This window comes from Callospermophilus lateralis, chromosome 11 (genome assembly GCF_048772815.1).
Source record: "Callospermophilus lateralis isolate mCalLat2 chromosome 11, mCalLat2.hap1, whole genome shotgun sequence".
Classification (NCBI taxonomy): domain Eukaryota; kingdom Metazoa; phylum Chordata; class Mammalia; order Rodentia; family Sciuridae; genus Callospermophilus; species Callospermophilus lateralis.
The window spans coordinates 6,092,121-6,107,608 of NC_135315.1; the positions used below are offsets into that span (position 1 = coordinate 6,092,121).

The 15,488-nt window shown below is 53.1% G+C and overlaps 1 protein-coding gene across 3 annotated transcripts; it reads right to left on the reverse strand.

Annotated features, from left to right (window-relative positions):
• Nucleotides 1–756: 756 nt before the first annotated feature.
• Nucleotides 757–10,037, reverse strand: Slc16a5 (solute carrier family 16 member 5). 3 transcript variants are annotated; one of them, XM_076871207.2, is made up of 4 exons: nt 9,839–10,037; nt 6,530–6,673; nt 2,372–3,181; nt 757–1,004 (listed from the first exon to the last, which is right to left on the reverse strand). In XM_076871207.2, exons 1-4 carry the CDS (start codon nt 10,035–10,037, stop codon nt 757–759), a joined length of 1,401 nt encoding a protein of 466 aa, XP_076727322.2. The 3 variants fall into 3 exon arrangements, with proteins under 3 accessions (XP_076727322.2, XP_076727323.2, XP_076727324.1); XM_076871208.2 differs by lacking the exons at nt 2,372–3,181; nt 6,530–6,673; XM_076871209.1 differs by lacking the exons at nt 2,372–3,181; nt 9,839–10,037 and having other exon boundaries at nt 6,530–6,626.
• Nucleotides 10,038–15,488: the final 5,451 nt, after the last annotated feature.

Sequence of the window (15,488 nt, forward strand, 5' to 3'; positions counted from 1 at the left end):
CAGCCAGATTTCCTGCTTTCCCCTGACCCAGCATCACTTTTCCCACCAAGGCTATAGGGTGGGCCAAAGGAGGAGGAAAGCCCTGGAATAACCTACTGGGATGACAAGGCACCCCTCAGCCTTTCCCAATTCTGGGACCCAAGCCAGGGATTCCCGTCCTCTCTACACAGGTACCAGGATGGACACTCCACCCAATTTTAATCTGTCTCCATCCTACATCTAGGCCCACTCCTCAGCCCTGTCTTTCACTACTGCCTGTCCCAGGGCTGCAGTCAGCCAAGCCCAGCCAGTTGTGTGGGGGCAACCATATCCACAGTCTTGGCTGCCCTGAGGGTGAAGATGGACAGGAGGGTGAGCTCTTCAGAACTGTCTGGAAGCCATGGAAAGATAAGCAGAGCTGATGTTGGAGGTATAAAGGTTTGGCATGAAGGTCCAGTGTGCTGGGTTGTAGGAACGTCATTCATGGCCCACGACCCACTGAGCTTAATTGGCCCTGATGCATGGAGCAGGGCTCAGACCCACCTTCCGGGCCCAGGGAGGAAAGCCCATTCCTGGTTTCTGCTGACTGGAAGGAACTTTGTGTCTTCAGAGACTGGCCTCCAAGTTTCCAGGTCCTGGCTGAGTCCCAACTTGCAGAGCCTGGACAACCTTCAATCCAGGCCTCCTGAGCTATCTTCTATACCAGCACCCTGTTCCTGGGTTGAGAAAAGGTTCACTGAAGGCTCAGATGCTGGTCACACATGTGACCCTTGAAGCTCAGACACTGGTCACATACATGACCTCAGAACACAGATGCTTCTTGTGATCGTCCTTGTCTTCCAGGGTTGGATCCTTTACTGGGGTAGCCTCTGAAATGGCTCCTTTGGCCTTGGCTTCCCTGCCCCGCCACTCCTTCTTCTGCAGGGTATAGAAGCTGCCACCCATGAAGAGGGCAGCTGAGATGAGGAAGAAGCTTGACATGAAGAAAACATAGCTGAAGTTGTTGCTGGTATCCAGGAGGAACCCTGGGGAGCAGAGAGCAAGTTAGGCCACTGTCTGGGGCTACCACAACCCACCCCCCACACTATAACTGTTCCTTAGTGATAGGAGGGATTTTATTTTTGACTCTGCTAGATAAGAAATTATTGCTGGCTGGGGATGTGGCTCAAGCAGTAGCGCGCTCGCCTGGCATGCGTGCGGCCCGGGTTCAATCCTCAGCACCACATACAAACAAAGATGTTGTGTCTGCCGAAAACTGAAAAATAAATATTAAAAAAAAAAATCTCTCCTCTCTCTCTCTCTCTCTCTAAAAAATAAAAAATAAATAAACCTTTTTTTTAAAAAAGTGCTTCAACTCTTAAAAAAAAAAAAGAAATTATTGCTGGCACCCACCAGGGACTCATTAGATTATTGAATGGAAGGAAGGGAGGAAGCAGTAGGCCTACCCTGGCCTGGTCAGGAGTCCTCAGACTGGAAGAGAGATTTCAGGCATGACTCCCTTACCCTTGGTGTCAGGGAGCAAGGAGACAAGGCGTCTGAGATGTCTTCTGAGCCTCCTCCCAGTCCCATCCTTATCCCCTCCTGGAGAGCTTCCTCCTCTTACTTGCTTGGAACCCCCTTGGAAATCTGGACATCTAACACACACTGTCAGAGGACTGGACAAATCTTCCCCTGTTTACTATCAAAGTCACTCTCAGCTGCCCAGCAAGCTGTCCCTCGTGGGTCTCTCCTTCCAAATCATGTTTTCCTTCCCACATAAGCCACCACTGTGGTCATAACTGTCTCTTTGCTTCTACTCTCAACTCCTCCATCGGGAGGGAGGTAAGCCCCATGAGGATGGTTTTGGCCATGTGCACCCAGTGACTGGCCTGGGTGAATGAATGTCAGAGCAGGTGCTCTCTTCTGCATTTTTGCAGTCTTCATTGTGGCTCAGAGAAGGAAAGTGACTTGCTTGGGTCCCACAGGTAGGGAGTAGGGGAACCAGGATGCTAATAACAGTAAGTGTGGGCCCAGCCCTTATGCACTTGGCTCTCTGCTAAGTTCTTTACTGGGAGCCTCACAGCAAGCCCATGAGGCAGATCCTATTATCATTCCCACTTCTCTGAAAAGAAAACAGAGAGGAAGGTGGAGTCAGGTCTAAGTCTGGTGTGCAAATCCATATTTTCAACTCTTTGTACCCTGTGTGCTAGGTGGGGAACAGGCTATAGCACAGTTCCTGGGTGCCTGGGGTAACCAAGAATCCCAAATCCCTACCCTTGGAAATGAGAGTGGACTAGGCCCACATCTGTCTGGACTGTTCCCCTTTGCCCCGACCCCATACCCTGCCCACCCAGCCCCCATCTGGGCAGCCCCCATCTGGGCACACCTGGCTGCCCTCCCTCCCAGGGCTTACCAGCCAGTGGCGGAGAGATGAGGGAAGCGATGCCACTTAGGATGGTGAAGAGGCCCAGGGCGCTGGGGAACCGATCCATGGGGACAATGTCCATGAGGACCTGGAAGATGAGGATGCCAATGCCACACATGGACACGCTGTACACCAGGCAGTAGCCCACCAGCACGTGGAAGTCCGCAGACACTGTGCACACCAGGTTGGTGAGCCCATTGAGCAGCACTGCCAGGCTGAACAGGTACTTGCGGTAGCTGGCAAATCTCTGCCGGCCTACCACCAGCCCCGCTGTGGGCCGCAGGAAGATGTTGCAAAAACCGAAGATTGAAACAAGCAGGGCTGCCCTGTCCTCGTCTACCCCATGCCACCTGGCATATGGGACCAGGAAGACATGTGGCAGCAAGAAACCTAAGCTCATCCACGTCACGCCCAGTGTATACACGCAGTAGCCCGTGTTGTGCCACAGGATGTCAAAGGCCAGGTGGTGCCGGATGATCAAACCACACGTTGCCAGGCAGCCACGGGCAGTTGTCTTAAAAGGTGGAGCGGGAGTTGCTGTGGTCTCAGGAGCTGTGTTGGTGGCCACGGGCCTCATGATGGCTCCACAGACACAGCAGTGGAGAAGGACCCCGCCGATGACAAGGAAGGTGCCCCTCCAGCCCAGGTCTTCCAGGAGGTAGTTGGCAAATGGTGGCCAGAGGGTGACGCCCAGAGAGACACCCATGGAGGCCAGTGCATTGGCCAGCACCCGCCGGCGGACGAAATAAAAGCCCAGCATAGTGATGCTTGACTGGAAGCTGAAGCACATGCCCAGGCCTGCAGGGTGAGAGAGGCGACAACTCAGGGGTGTTCCGGGGCCTTCCACCTGCATCCAGAGTGGCCACGTCCCACATCTGCCTCCTCACTTTTAGCCCAGACTGACTTCCAAGTTTCCATGCAGTGAAGATGGGGTCTGCCTGTCTCTCCACCTCCCTGTAAGCACCCCACCCCTCAGGTCTGCCCTCCCTGGGCTTCTAGTGGCACCCCACTTAACACCTTCCAAACACTTCCTGTCACACTTGGAAAACATCCAAAGTATTTACTATGCCCTGGCAAGCTCTGTGCAGTTTGGCTCTGGCTCACCTCTGGGATGCCATCTCAGGCCACTCCCTGTCGCTCACCAGGATCAAGCCACATCAGCTTCTTTCTCTTCCTCTGGATACCAAGCTGTTCCCACCTTAGAGAATTTGCAGTTGCCATCTCCTCTGCCTGGAATGTTCTCCTACTCAGACATTCCACTTGCATCCCAGCTCAAAAACTACTCCCCAAGGGGCCCCCCTGCCTCCTCACCTGCTCTGTTCCTGTTTAGCTGTGCTGCTAGAGACAAAGTTCAAGATGACGCATGACCACTGGCCCCTAATGGGCCCTTGGGCAGCTCCTAACAACATGACGGGCTTCCTTGGTCATTGACTCATCTGCCCCCGCTAGGTGACCATTTGGGCCTCTTCTTCCTCTGTGTGTTCCAACACCTCTTCCCCAGCCTCACACTGAGCTGCTCGTCTGGGATTATGACCCACCCATGCAGTCAGAGGCCAACCCTCTACTTCTCCCTGCAGCTTGTCCACTCAGACACATGTCCAGCAATTCCCTCTCTTCTGCAATAGCCTTTCCTCCCATCTTTACTAGATCATTCTCCTTTATTGTATTTCCCCTATTATCAAAAAACCAAACCTTTTTGATGCCACAACTCCTTTTGGGTTTTAGCCCATTTCTTTGGTCCCTTAACATAGAACTGCTGGACAAGGAGTTGGGGATGTAGCTCAGTGGTAAAGTGTGTGCTTAGCATGTGCAAAACCCTGGGTTTGATTCCCAGTACCACACACACAAAAAAGGAGTTGTGTTCTTTCAGTGTTGCATGCCTATAATCTCAGCTAATCAGGAGGCTGAGGCAGAAGGATCATAATATTGAGGCCAGCCTAAGCAGTTTAGCAAGACACCATCTGAAAACAAGAATTAAAAAGGTTGGGCCAGGGGGGCTGAAGATATAGCTCAGTTGAGCTTGCCTCATATGCGCAAGGCCCTGGGTTCAATCCCCAGCACCACATACACATACACACATACACACACACAAAAAAAGGTTGGGCAGGGTGCCATGGCACATGTCTGTAATCCCAGCAGCTCAGGAGGCTGAGACAGAGGATCACAGGTCCAAAACCAGCCTCAGCAAAAGCGAGGTGCTAAGCAACTCAGTGAGACCCTTTCTCTAATTAAAATACAAAAAAGGGCTGGGGATGTGACTTAGTTATGGAGTGCCCCTGAGTTCAATTCCCAGGACCAAAAAAAAAAAAAAAAAAATTGGTTGTAGCTCGGTGGTAGAGTGCTTGCCTAGCATGAGTAAGGCCCTCAATACCACACACACACACACACAAAAAAAAAAAAAAAAAAAAAAAAAAAGAAAAAAAAGAAAGAAAAGAAAAAAAGAAATGCTGTAGAAAGTTTTTTGTTTTTTTGGTGGTGCTGTGGATGACCCCAGGGACTCACACTTGCTAGGTGTATATCTGTTATCTTTAATCCCCTCCTGTATGCTCTGTTTTTTTTCTGTTTTTGGCGATGCTGAGGTCCAGGTATGCTAGGCAAACACTCTCCCACTAAGCTTCATCACCACCACCATCACTACCGGCCACTGGCTGTTTTCTTTTGGACCTGATTGATCAGACCTTGACCCTCACCTCTGCACCAGACTAGCTCTTATCAAGGTGTCCAAGGCCTCATTGCTGCAGGGCTCCTCTGGCTCTCATCTCATCTGACCCGTCAGCAGCCTGGCACACTTCAGCACTCATTTTTTATTTATTTTATTTTTTTGGTGCTGGGGATTGAGCCCAGGGGTACTTGACCACTAAGCCTCATTCCTAGCCATTTTTTTTTTTATTTTAAATTTTGAGACAGGGTCTCACTCTGTCGCGGTGGCTGGCCTTAAACTTGCAAACCTCCTGCCTCTGCCTGTCGAGTTGTGGGGATTCCCAGGTGCAGCACTGTGCCAGGAATTTTGTCACTCTGGAGAAACTCTCCTGACTCTTCTGCCTCCCAGGTCACTTCTTCCTTTCCAGACCTTTAAGCTGGGGATAGCCTGGGCTCAGGCCTCTTCAGCCACCAACTTCACTCCCTCTCTGACAGGAGGGCGTTGTCTCAACTCAAGACTTTGCTCCCAACGTGTGGGGTCTCCTGAACTGCCTGCCCCAGCTCAGGTCTCTCTCTGGAGCTCCAAACTGGACCTGTCCAAACCTGAGAGTCCCATCGCGTTTACCCCCTATAGCTGATGACTGCTCCAGTCTTTTAGCGGCTTAGGGCAAAAATCCCTTGTGTTACCTTTTTGACTCTTGGAACCTGGGGTCTTTGGCTCTTCTCTCTGCCCGTCACAAGCATCCAGAGACTGACTTCTCCCATCACTTCCATCTGCTTGGAATGCTCTTACTCAGAGAGCCTCAAACTAGATTCCCTCATGCCTGTTCAATCTCTGCTCTTTCTGTTTTGGTTTAGTGTCCCCCAAAGGCCAATGTTGAAGGTTCAGTCTCCAGCATGGCGCTATTGGGAGGTGGTAGAAACATAAGGGAGTGGGGCCTAGTGGGAAGTCTTTGGGTCATTGGAGGTATGACCTAAAAGGGGACAGTGGGACCCCAGCCCCTTCCTTTCTCTCTCTTGCTTCCTGACCATTAGGTGAGTGGTTTTGCTCTGCCATGCTGCCTCACCACATGCCCCAAAGTAACAGGGTCAACTTGATCATGACCCTGAAACTGTGAGCCAAAAGAAACCTTTCTTCTTTATAAGTTGATTATCTCAGGTATTTGTTATAGTAACAGAAAGCTGACTCAAATGTCACCTTCTTTTTGAGGCCCCCCCTGACTACCCTGGCAAGAATAGCAAACTCCCCCTGCCTGGTTGTATTTCCTGCACTGGCTGTGCTAGATATTTATCTCTTGTTTCACATTTGCCCATGCCCACCCAGGGCCATGATGCCTTCACATCCTCCATCCTATCTTCTCATGCACCGTTAAGATAGGAACATCTAAGCCTTCTTATATATCTGTCCATTGTCCATCTTCCAGTGGACTGAAAGCAGTTTCAGAGAATTAAGAGGCTTGTCCACCCTATCCACACCTGCCTGCTCCTTCAGAGAAGGCCAGTTACCTGTGATTATTCCTGCTGTAAGGTACAGCTGGCTGAGGGAACGGGAGAAGGAGCTGGCCACCATGCCCAGGCTGGCCAGCAGCCCACCCAGCATCATGGTCACCCTGCAGCCAAAGCGTCCCACCAGGATGCCGCACAGAGGTCCTGTGGGGAGGAGACAGTCAGTAGGCGGCAGCGGATGAGAAGGCCTGCAGTCAGCGGGAGAGGGTTTCAGTAGGAACTACCCAGGTGGTTCAAAGTGCACCCTCCTGGCATCTCCTACCCTGCTACAGCGTGGCAGTGTGGCCCAGGCAGATCTTGGTCCTGACCTGTGCCTCAGTTTCTTCCCCAACGGAGGGAGGGGTTGGGCTGGATGATGCTGACCCCGGTAAGCATCCCCAGAGGGGCAGACCCAGGCCCTGCACTGTGCCCCTGAGACCAGTCCTGTCCAGATGAAACTGGACTGGTTCATGGCCATATCCAGGGATGTCTAAACCATGGTGGGCACTTCCAGTCCCACTTCTATGCTGCCCCCAATCCTCTGGAAGTCTGGCTATCCTCCCTGCCTTTTGATTATGTAGTTGGGTGGGGCCCTGGACCACCCAGTACCTCCTTGCTCTGGTCTCTGGAGTGTTCTGGAGAAAATCAGGCTAGGTACCTTCTCCTCTCTCCCATATTCTCCAGCCACCATCAAAATCCACTCCTAGGGCTGGGGTGTAGATCAGGAGCAGAGTGTGCTTAGCATACACAATGCCCTTGGTTCAATCAAAAACAAAAAATGCCCCCAAAAAACCCCACCTAGGCTCTACTTAGCTCTATGTGGAGAGGGCCTGCCACTCTATCCCAGTGGGTTTTTTTTTTTTTTTTTTTTTTTTGGCAGTACTGGAGATTGAACCAGAGGGTGCTCTACCACATCCTTAGCCCTTTTTATTTTTAAAAATTTTGAAACAGGTTCTCATGGAGTTGCTGAGGCTGGCCTTGAAGTTGCAATCCTCCTGTCTCAGTCTCCCAGACTGCTAGGATTACAGGTGTAAATCACCACACTAGAGCCCCAGTGACTTTTTTTAAAACCAGCCGCACCCTGTCAGGTAGAAAGCAGCTAGTCCAGCCTGCGGATCCTGGGGAAGGATTTGGTTGCCTACCGGTCCTCCCGCCCACCCTACACTTTCCCCAGGACCTGGCTCCTCTGCTAAGGCCCTATAAAAGCCAAACCCTCTTGGGGGCCAGATGCCATTTGCCCCCATGACCTGGCTCTGCCAAGGCCCTATGAAAGCCAAACCGTTGTGGGGGCCAGATGCCATCTCCCTCAAAAAATGTTCCCCTCCGGTGCTGGATAAAGCATCACTGGTCCATGAGGTGTTCCTCCATTTCTTTTCTTTTCTTTCTTCTTTCTTTCTCCTTCCTTCCTTTCTTTCTTTTTGTATTCTCTTTCGTGTGCTTTCACTGGGCACGTTGCAGGGGCCACATTCACACAGTGCCCTGCCCCAAGCACACATAATGGAGCTTCTCCAAGTTACTCTCCCAGAGTATAGCCAGAGGGACAGAGAGCGTGTGTGTGCATGGAGTGGTGGCGAGGGGGCATGTGGTGTGAAACAGTGAAGCATAAGAGCAACGGTGAGCCAGCAGCCCGACCTCCAGGCAGTCAGGAGGAAGCTGTGGCCCGCCATCCACCCGCTGTGCAGGGAAAGGCAAGGCTGCCAGTGGGTGTGACCGTTGGTCCTTGCTTCCTTCCTGCCAAGGAGACTTTGGCCTGACAGGGAAAGGTGACTTTGGGAAAAGCCCTGAGTCACTGACTAGGGGGTGGGGCTGGGGTGGGGACCTGGAGGCAGGTGTGTCCCTGCAGGGGCCACTGCTGGTTCCCTACTCCCGCCTGCACTCCACTGCCGGGGAAAGCCTTGCACTTGGTACTTACTGCTTTCCTCACCTCTAAGACGTGTGGGGCAGGTGAGCGGAAGGATGATGATGCTTTTGTTCAAGTTTAAGGTTTCTACACAACTCGGACTGAGTATGGGCTAAAGATGTGTGTGTGTATGTGTGTGTGTGTGTGTGAGAGAGAGAGAGAGAGACAGACAAACAGAAATCTCACACTGATGGAGATACTGGTGCTCTGGGCTGCAAGGCCTAAAGCTGGATGGGGAGTGGTGGTCCTCACAGGATGCCTGATCCCCAGCCTCTGGCCCAGGCCCTTCTCTACCTGCATGAGAAAGAAAGATTCCCACTGCCCACCCCAAACTTGGGTCATGCTGAGTGGGCCAAGCATGGCCTGTCCCCTTGCCCTGAGTCCAAGCTTGGGGCAGCAGATTCAGGGGTCATTTTGGAGGGTGCTGATTCCTCCTGGTCTCCTCACTCCCAGTGCCAGGAAGGGAAGGACCTGGAATAGCAAGCAGGCTGCTGGTGCCAGGCAGAGGGAGTGGCAGAGAGGGACACAGGAGCCAGGGCTGCTAAGGTAAGCAAACAGGCACCCAGGAGAGCTCTGTGGGTGGTCAGGTCTGGATCCTGTTGACCAGTCACCCTCCCACTGGGGTCGCCATCTGTGGAGTATCCCTGGAGAGCTCCCAGGAGTCCAGGGCAGGACCTGCACCCAGGGCTCCCGTGAGAACCCTGCTGGGCACTTCCTGCTCTGCCTTCATCACTGGGGTCAGGGTGAGGCGGGCACATTCCTGGAGCTGTCAACCAGGCTCTGGGGCCTCTGAGCAAGGAGCAGGGAAAGTAGGGATGGCCTTCCCTCCAGGCTCCAGCCCTTGCAGCCTCCTCTCTGCAAGGAGCCCTGGGGAGAGGGGGGCCCTTGGCCTGCCCAGTCTTGTTCCTGGCATTGTCCTTAGCCCTCTTCCCATCCTGAAGCCCTGAAGAAGATCTATCAAATACTAATGATTTGCAGCTCCATATGTTTCCCTGGAGCCCACATGGTCTTCCCTATCATCCCATGCAGCAGCTGCGAAGGATGCGGGGTGTTACCTCCTTGTAGCAGAGGGAGAAAAGATGTTCCAAGAGATAGTCCAGCTGCAACATGGTGGAGCCATGTCTGCCGGCCCCAGTCTGGTGCTGAGCGCCCCTGCATACCTACAGTCTGGCTCAATCCTCCAAGGGCCACCAAGAGGACTTTCTAGGCTCTTGGCTGATTTTGCACCTCAGGTGCCTCCTCATTCTCCCCCTCCCCAGTCCAATCTCCTGGGGACACTACTCAGTCCAACCGAATTCCAGTCAGGGGGGGCCAGCCTGCTGAAATTAGATGAAATTTTAAGAAGGTACCCAGGAGAGAAGGCTTCTGTGACTTCCTCCCCATCCCAGGCCCCTTTTGTCTCCACCTCTCCCCATCCCCAGGCTGCTTACCCCCAGCATGGAGCATAGCCGTCAGGATGGAGGGGAACCAGGAGGTCTCACTGTTGCTGGCCTGGAAGTCTCGCTGCAGGTCGGTGAAGAACACGCCTATGCAGGTAGGGAAGGCCAAGGTGAGAGCCTGGGTTACCAGGGAGGCCAGCAGTACCACCCAGGCCCAGCTGCCGTCCGCGTGCTCCAGAGCCTGGGGCATCCTCTTCTACCAATACGGCCACAGTCCTGTTCCGCCTGGTGACCACTGCCTGGAGAGGGGACAGATGGAGCCTGGTGGTGGGCAGGCTGCCAGCCCTCCCTCAACTCACTGCCGTCTTCCCCGGGTGGCTGAAGCTGTCTCTTCCTCATGCTCCAGCACCAGGTATCACAGAGGGGCACCACCCCCTGGGAGGTGGCTAGAGGCCATACCTTGGCCTCGGCATCTCCTTTCACCCACTTCCCAGACACAGCCTGGCAGGAGGAGGCAGGAAGTGCTGCAGGGGTGGGGCAGGCAGTGACCAATGGCATCAGGCTGCTAGGTGGAATTCTTTCCAGTAGTTATGTCACCTGGTGGTCAGCAGGTAGAATCTCCTGAGACCACTCAATAAATACTTATGAGCAGGATTGAGCAGGATGCAGGTGGTGCCTTGGTAATCCCAGTGACTTGGGAAGTTGAGGCAGGAGGATCACAATGCTAGGCCAATCTGGGCAATTTAGGGAGACCCCGTCTCAAAAAAAAAAAAAAAAAAAAAAATATATATATATATATATATATATATATTGTACCAGGGTTACTTAACCACTGACCCACATCCCCAGCCCTTTTCATTTTTATTTTATTTTATTTTTTATTTTGAGACAGGGCCTCACTGAGACTGGCCTCAAATTGTGTGATCCTCTTGCCTTGGCCTCTCAAATTGCTGGGATTATAGGTATGCATCACCATGTCCAGCCAAAATTTTAAATGTGGCCTAATGGTACAGCATCTCTGGGTTCAATCCCCAGAAACAGAAAAAAGACAAAAAAGCACTGATAAAGTGCACTTCTAGGGCCGTGAAATCCTAATGTCCTCATAGGTGCACACAGATACATTTTCAAGCATTCTTGACCAGGCTTCCTAAATATTGAATAGATTTTCACAGTGCCACACGAATTGCCTAAGTTCATTGTCAACACTGCTGGGAAGGCCAGGGTGAATGGGCAGGCACTGAGTGTATGCATGGAGTACACAGTTTGGCTTGACAAGGGCATGTGACCCGGTGCTGACCTGTAGCTTTTAAAGATAAGGCAGGAGGTTCACTCCAAGGCTACAAAGAGCTCAAGGCCAAGAGTCAAGTTCCATGATCTGTTCAGTAATGATCTGCCACCTGCAAAGGCTCCTCTGTCACCCCTACCACACATACACACACACACAGAGCCACACAGGCATGGATACACACAGTCACACACAGATACACACAGGTACACAAACTCATATGAAGACACACACTCACATAGGCACACACAGAGAATTCCAGACACACAGACACATACGTCACTGACATGTAGACACACAAGGTCACACACACTATGCAGCCATATATACTCATCCAGAGGCACACAGGTAAGTATACAAACACATTGGCAGTCACACACAGATTTAAACACACACATGTGCACACACACTCACATCTTTGCTCTGAAAGAGCGAGGCCGGGCATACCTCGTTCAGCACCACTGCCCAGCTCACTGCTCCCATCAGAGGAGCCTCTGCAGTTCCAAGGCTGGAGCTTTTCGGTCCGCTCCAGTCCTGACTCACTTCCTGCTCCCTGCCTCAGCCTCAGGCCTCCGGATCTCAGGCCTCTGGGCTGCGGACAGGTAGGGAGGGAGCAGCCCCTGCCTCAGGTAGGACCTCAACCTGCTGGTCCTACCCCTCCTCCCTTTGGCCCCAGGCCTTTGGAGGATCCCTGGAAACTCCAGAAACTTCCAGGGAAGTTCTTCTGCCTAGCCTGGCACACTATACCATTTCCCCAAGCCCCAGAGAGATATTCTTCTTTTCTTTTCTTTTTGAGGTGGTGTCTTAAACTCCTCAAGTCATCCACCCACTCAGCACCCCCAGGTTTAAATTTAAAAATAAAGGTCTACTTATTTTTAAAAATATTGTTTTAGTTATAGTTGGACACAATACCTTTATTTTATTTTATTTATTTTTATGTGGTGAGGATCAGCCCAGTGCCTCACACGTGCCAGGCGAGTGCTCTACCGCTGAGCCCCAGCCCCGGCTCTGGCCCCTGGGTTTTAAAACAGCCTCAAAGCTGCTCACACCAAGCTGCCTTCTTCAAGGTTCCAAACCTCTTCCCTCCCAGAGGGCCCCAGAACACCTGCCCAGGTAGGAAGCACCTTACCACAGTCTCAGGGTGTGAGCTGAGCGTGTGTGAGCCTGTGGGTGGGGCAGGGCGTCTCCTGTTCCCCTGGACCTGCATGGCACACTCAGCATTAGAGACATCTAGAGACTTCCTAGCCCCGTCTTCCTCTGGTGGTCCAGGTTGGCAGGACGAGGTGCCTCACGTGGGGCTCCTCCAGTACATTGGTTCTTACCTCTCCCAAGAGCTCTGTTCCGCCAGCAAATAGTAAGGCCCCAGGTGCTGCTGGATTCCCTGGTGCAGCCCCAGTGCCACGTTCCACAGCCTCTCCTCAGGTAGGACCTCGACCTGCCTCCCCTACCTACCGCCTACCTACCGCCCCTCGGCCCTGCCTTCACACCCAGCACCCACCAGCCTCCAGGGCTCCCGCCTGCCCCTCCCAGCTTTCTCTCCTCACCGACCCGCTCTGGTCCTTCTTGTTCTTTCTTGTCTTGTTCCCTTGGGGGAGAAGGCTTATGAAACTGTCACTTTCCTAAGCAGCCTTTTGGGGGACTTTGCCCAAGCCCCTGGGATCTTTTCTCTGTTACCGTCCCCCATACCTGTCGGTGGGTGGGGCTGGCTCCTTCCTGGTGTCTCCTCTCCCTAGGTCTCTGGAGGCCGGATCCTGGGGTGCAGCCTACGCAGCTAGGACACCAGAGTCAGGGGACCCTTTGCACTTGACTAGTTTATACCCACAGGGAGCTGTGTCCCAGCTCTGAGGCCCCGGTCTCCCTCTGGGACCCCGGCACACTCCACCTTCCACGAGGGGACTGACCCTTCCCGCATTGCCAGAATTCCCTGGTCACAAGCATAGCATTTACGTCCAGTTGGTCCTCCAGTCCCCTCCCTCGGCCAGATGGTTCCTCCTTGGCTGCCAGAAAGAATCTGGTTGGTCCTTCAGGATTCAGCCCTTGCAGCACCCCTAGGAGCCTTCCCTGACCCCACCGCAGGTGGGCCAGGTCCCTTCCTGTTTGCTATTCTGAATAGTGGCCTTCACGTCACACTAAGGGGAGTCATCCCTTGTTCCTTTCACTAACATCCCTCCTACCCTCTTCTCACTGGGAGCAGGGCCTGCTGCTAAGCACAAAAGATCATGTCCACGTGACCCACTGTGTTTCTGGGGGCAGACAAGCCCAGGACCAGGGGTGACCTGGCTTCCTGGAGGGCTGGTGCATTCCAGAAGACTTAAGTGGGACAGAGAAGTGCGGAGCCTGGGGGTTGCTCTCACCTCTGCCCTGGCAGGAAAGTGGTCTTTCCTTCGCACTGGGAGCCATGAGTCATGGGCATTGATGGGGCAGGATTGGAACAAGGAGGGAGACAGAGCCAACACAAGGTCCGGGCTTAGCTTCTAGACGGCCATCTTAGGTGACAGCCCCCATTTTAAGGAAAAAGTTTGGCTTTCCCGCCCAAGGGCCTTGCTGAGAACGGCTCACCACTCCCTCATCACAACCCCACCCTTAGCCACCCGCATTAGGACCCACCTGGCTCTGACTCCTGAGCCTGCCCCATAAAAGTCCCAGACCCCAAGTCTGTCCTGCCTCTCTCTCCCATAGAGAGACGGCCTTAGTTTGTCAGCTCTGACAAATAAACTCTCTAGTGCATCTCTGCCTGGTCTCCGTTTTTCGTTTCTCACGCGCTGGTCTCTCGTTCCTCGCTTTCCCTTCAGCCAAGGCACTTTGGTCTCACTTCCTGTGAGTCGCTGTGAAATGGGCCACGGGAGCTGCCGGCCTCAGCTCTCAGGGACACCCCACCCAGTGAGATTAGCTCCATAGACACGTACCTTGAGGCTGGGTTTGTGGGCAAGACAAAAGCTCAGATGTTTCTGGTCCCTCATGTCATGTCACAGTCTAGTCTGTGTCTGCATAAGATGGCTGAGCCCTAAAGACATAGATGAGCAGGGTCATCAGATAACCTGATCTTCAAGGCCTTCATAATCCTTTCCCTACCTCCTTGAAGCTTGGAAGCTTCGTCACAAGGGTGAGCTGATGCTCTCAGACAGGGCCCTGGGGCCACCTATTGTCCAGAGGGGAGGGCAGCCTCTTTCCAGCCACAGTGGACAGCCCTCCTAGGAAGTACCAAAAAGCTAGGCGGCCTGGCGAGCCCCGGGACCCTTCCCTCCCGAGATCTCATATTGAGTCGGCTCTGGTGCCTGGAGTCCAGGACACAGTGGGAACAGAAGGGTTCCCACCCAGCAAGAGAGCTTGGGACTGTCAACTCCCTGAGCCTGGTCTGGGAATGGAAGGGACAGAAGTGGCTCCAGAGGTTGGGGAGCTGGGCAAGTCACCTCTCTCCTTCTCCTGCCCCCAAAGCATACCTCCTGCTGTTCCCTGGCAATGGGAACTCCATGACCTCCTCTGACTCTGATCCCAGCCTCGCTGTCCCACTGGGGATCTCCTTCCTTTTTTCCTTCCTTCCTTCCTTCCTGCCTTCCTTCCTGGGCTGGGGATGGAACCAAGACTTCATGCATGCTAGGCAAACTGCCACTGAACAACACCCCAGCCTAGGGATCTGGTTCCTGCCCTTTCTAGAATAGGTCTTCTCTGGGCTGGGGCTCTGGGATACCCTGGGAAAAGGTGCCTGAACCCACCTTGAACCCAAGGTCTTGGAGGTCAGGGATGGTTCCGAAGAGCGCCCTCCTCAGGTGAGAGAGTTTCTAGTCACCCCAGGTCTGAGGCTGTGCAGAACCTGAAGGAAGACCAAGTCATATAGCCAGGAACCCTAGAGGCACTCACCTGTCAGCCAGCCTAGACTGGGATGTTTGCATGTCATTAGCATGTGGTTTGCATAACCCAGAAGCACACTTTCTGGGTTCCCCACTCTAGGCTTTAGGGCGCCAGGAGTCCCCCACTGAGAAGTCTTATTCTCCTTCTCCTCTTCCTCTTTCTCCTCTTTCTCCTCCTTCTCATCATCCTCCTCTTTCTCCTCATCCTCTTTCTTCTTTTCTTTTGTACTGAGGATTGAACCCAGGGGTTGGCATACACTAAGCGAGTGCTCTGCCACGAAGCTACATCCCCAGCACTTTTTTTAATTTTGAGACAGGATCTTACTAGCTGCCAAGACTGGCCTTGATCTTGTGATCCTCCTGCCTTAGCCTCCTGAGTCTCTGAGATTCCAGATGTGCACCTTCTCCTGCCCCTGCCTGGCTTGAGAAAGACCTTCAAGAAACTACATGGCTGGGATTGTAACCCAGTGGTAGAGCACTTGCCTACTGGGCTTACGGCCCTAGTGCGTACCAACACTACACACACCACACACACACACACACACACACACACACACACACCAGACTT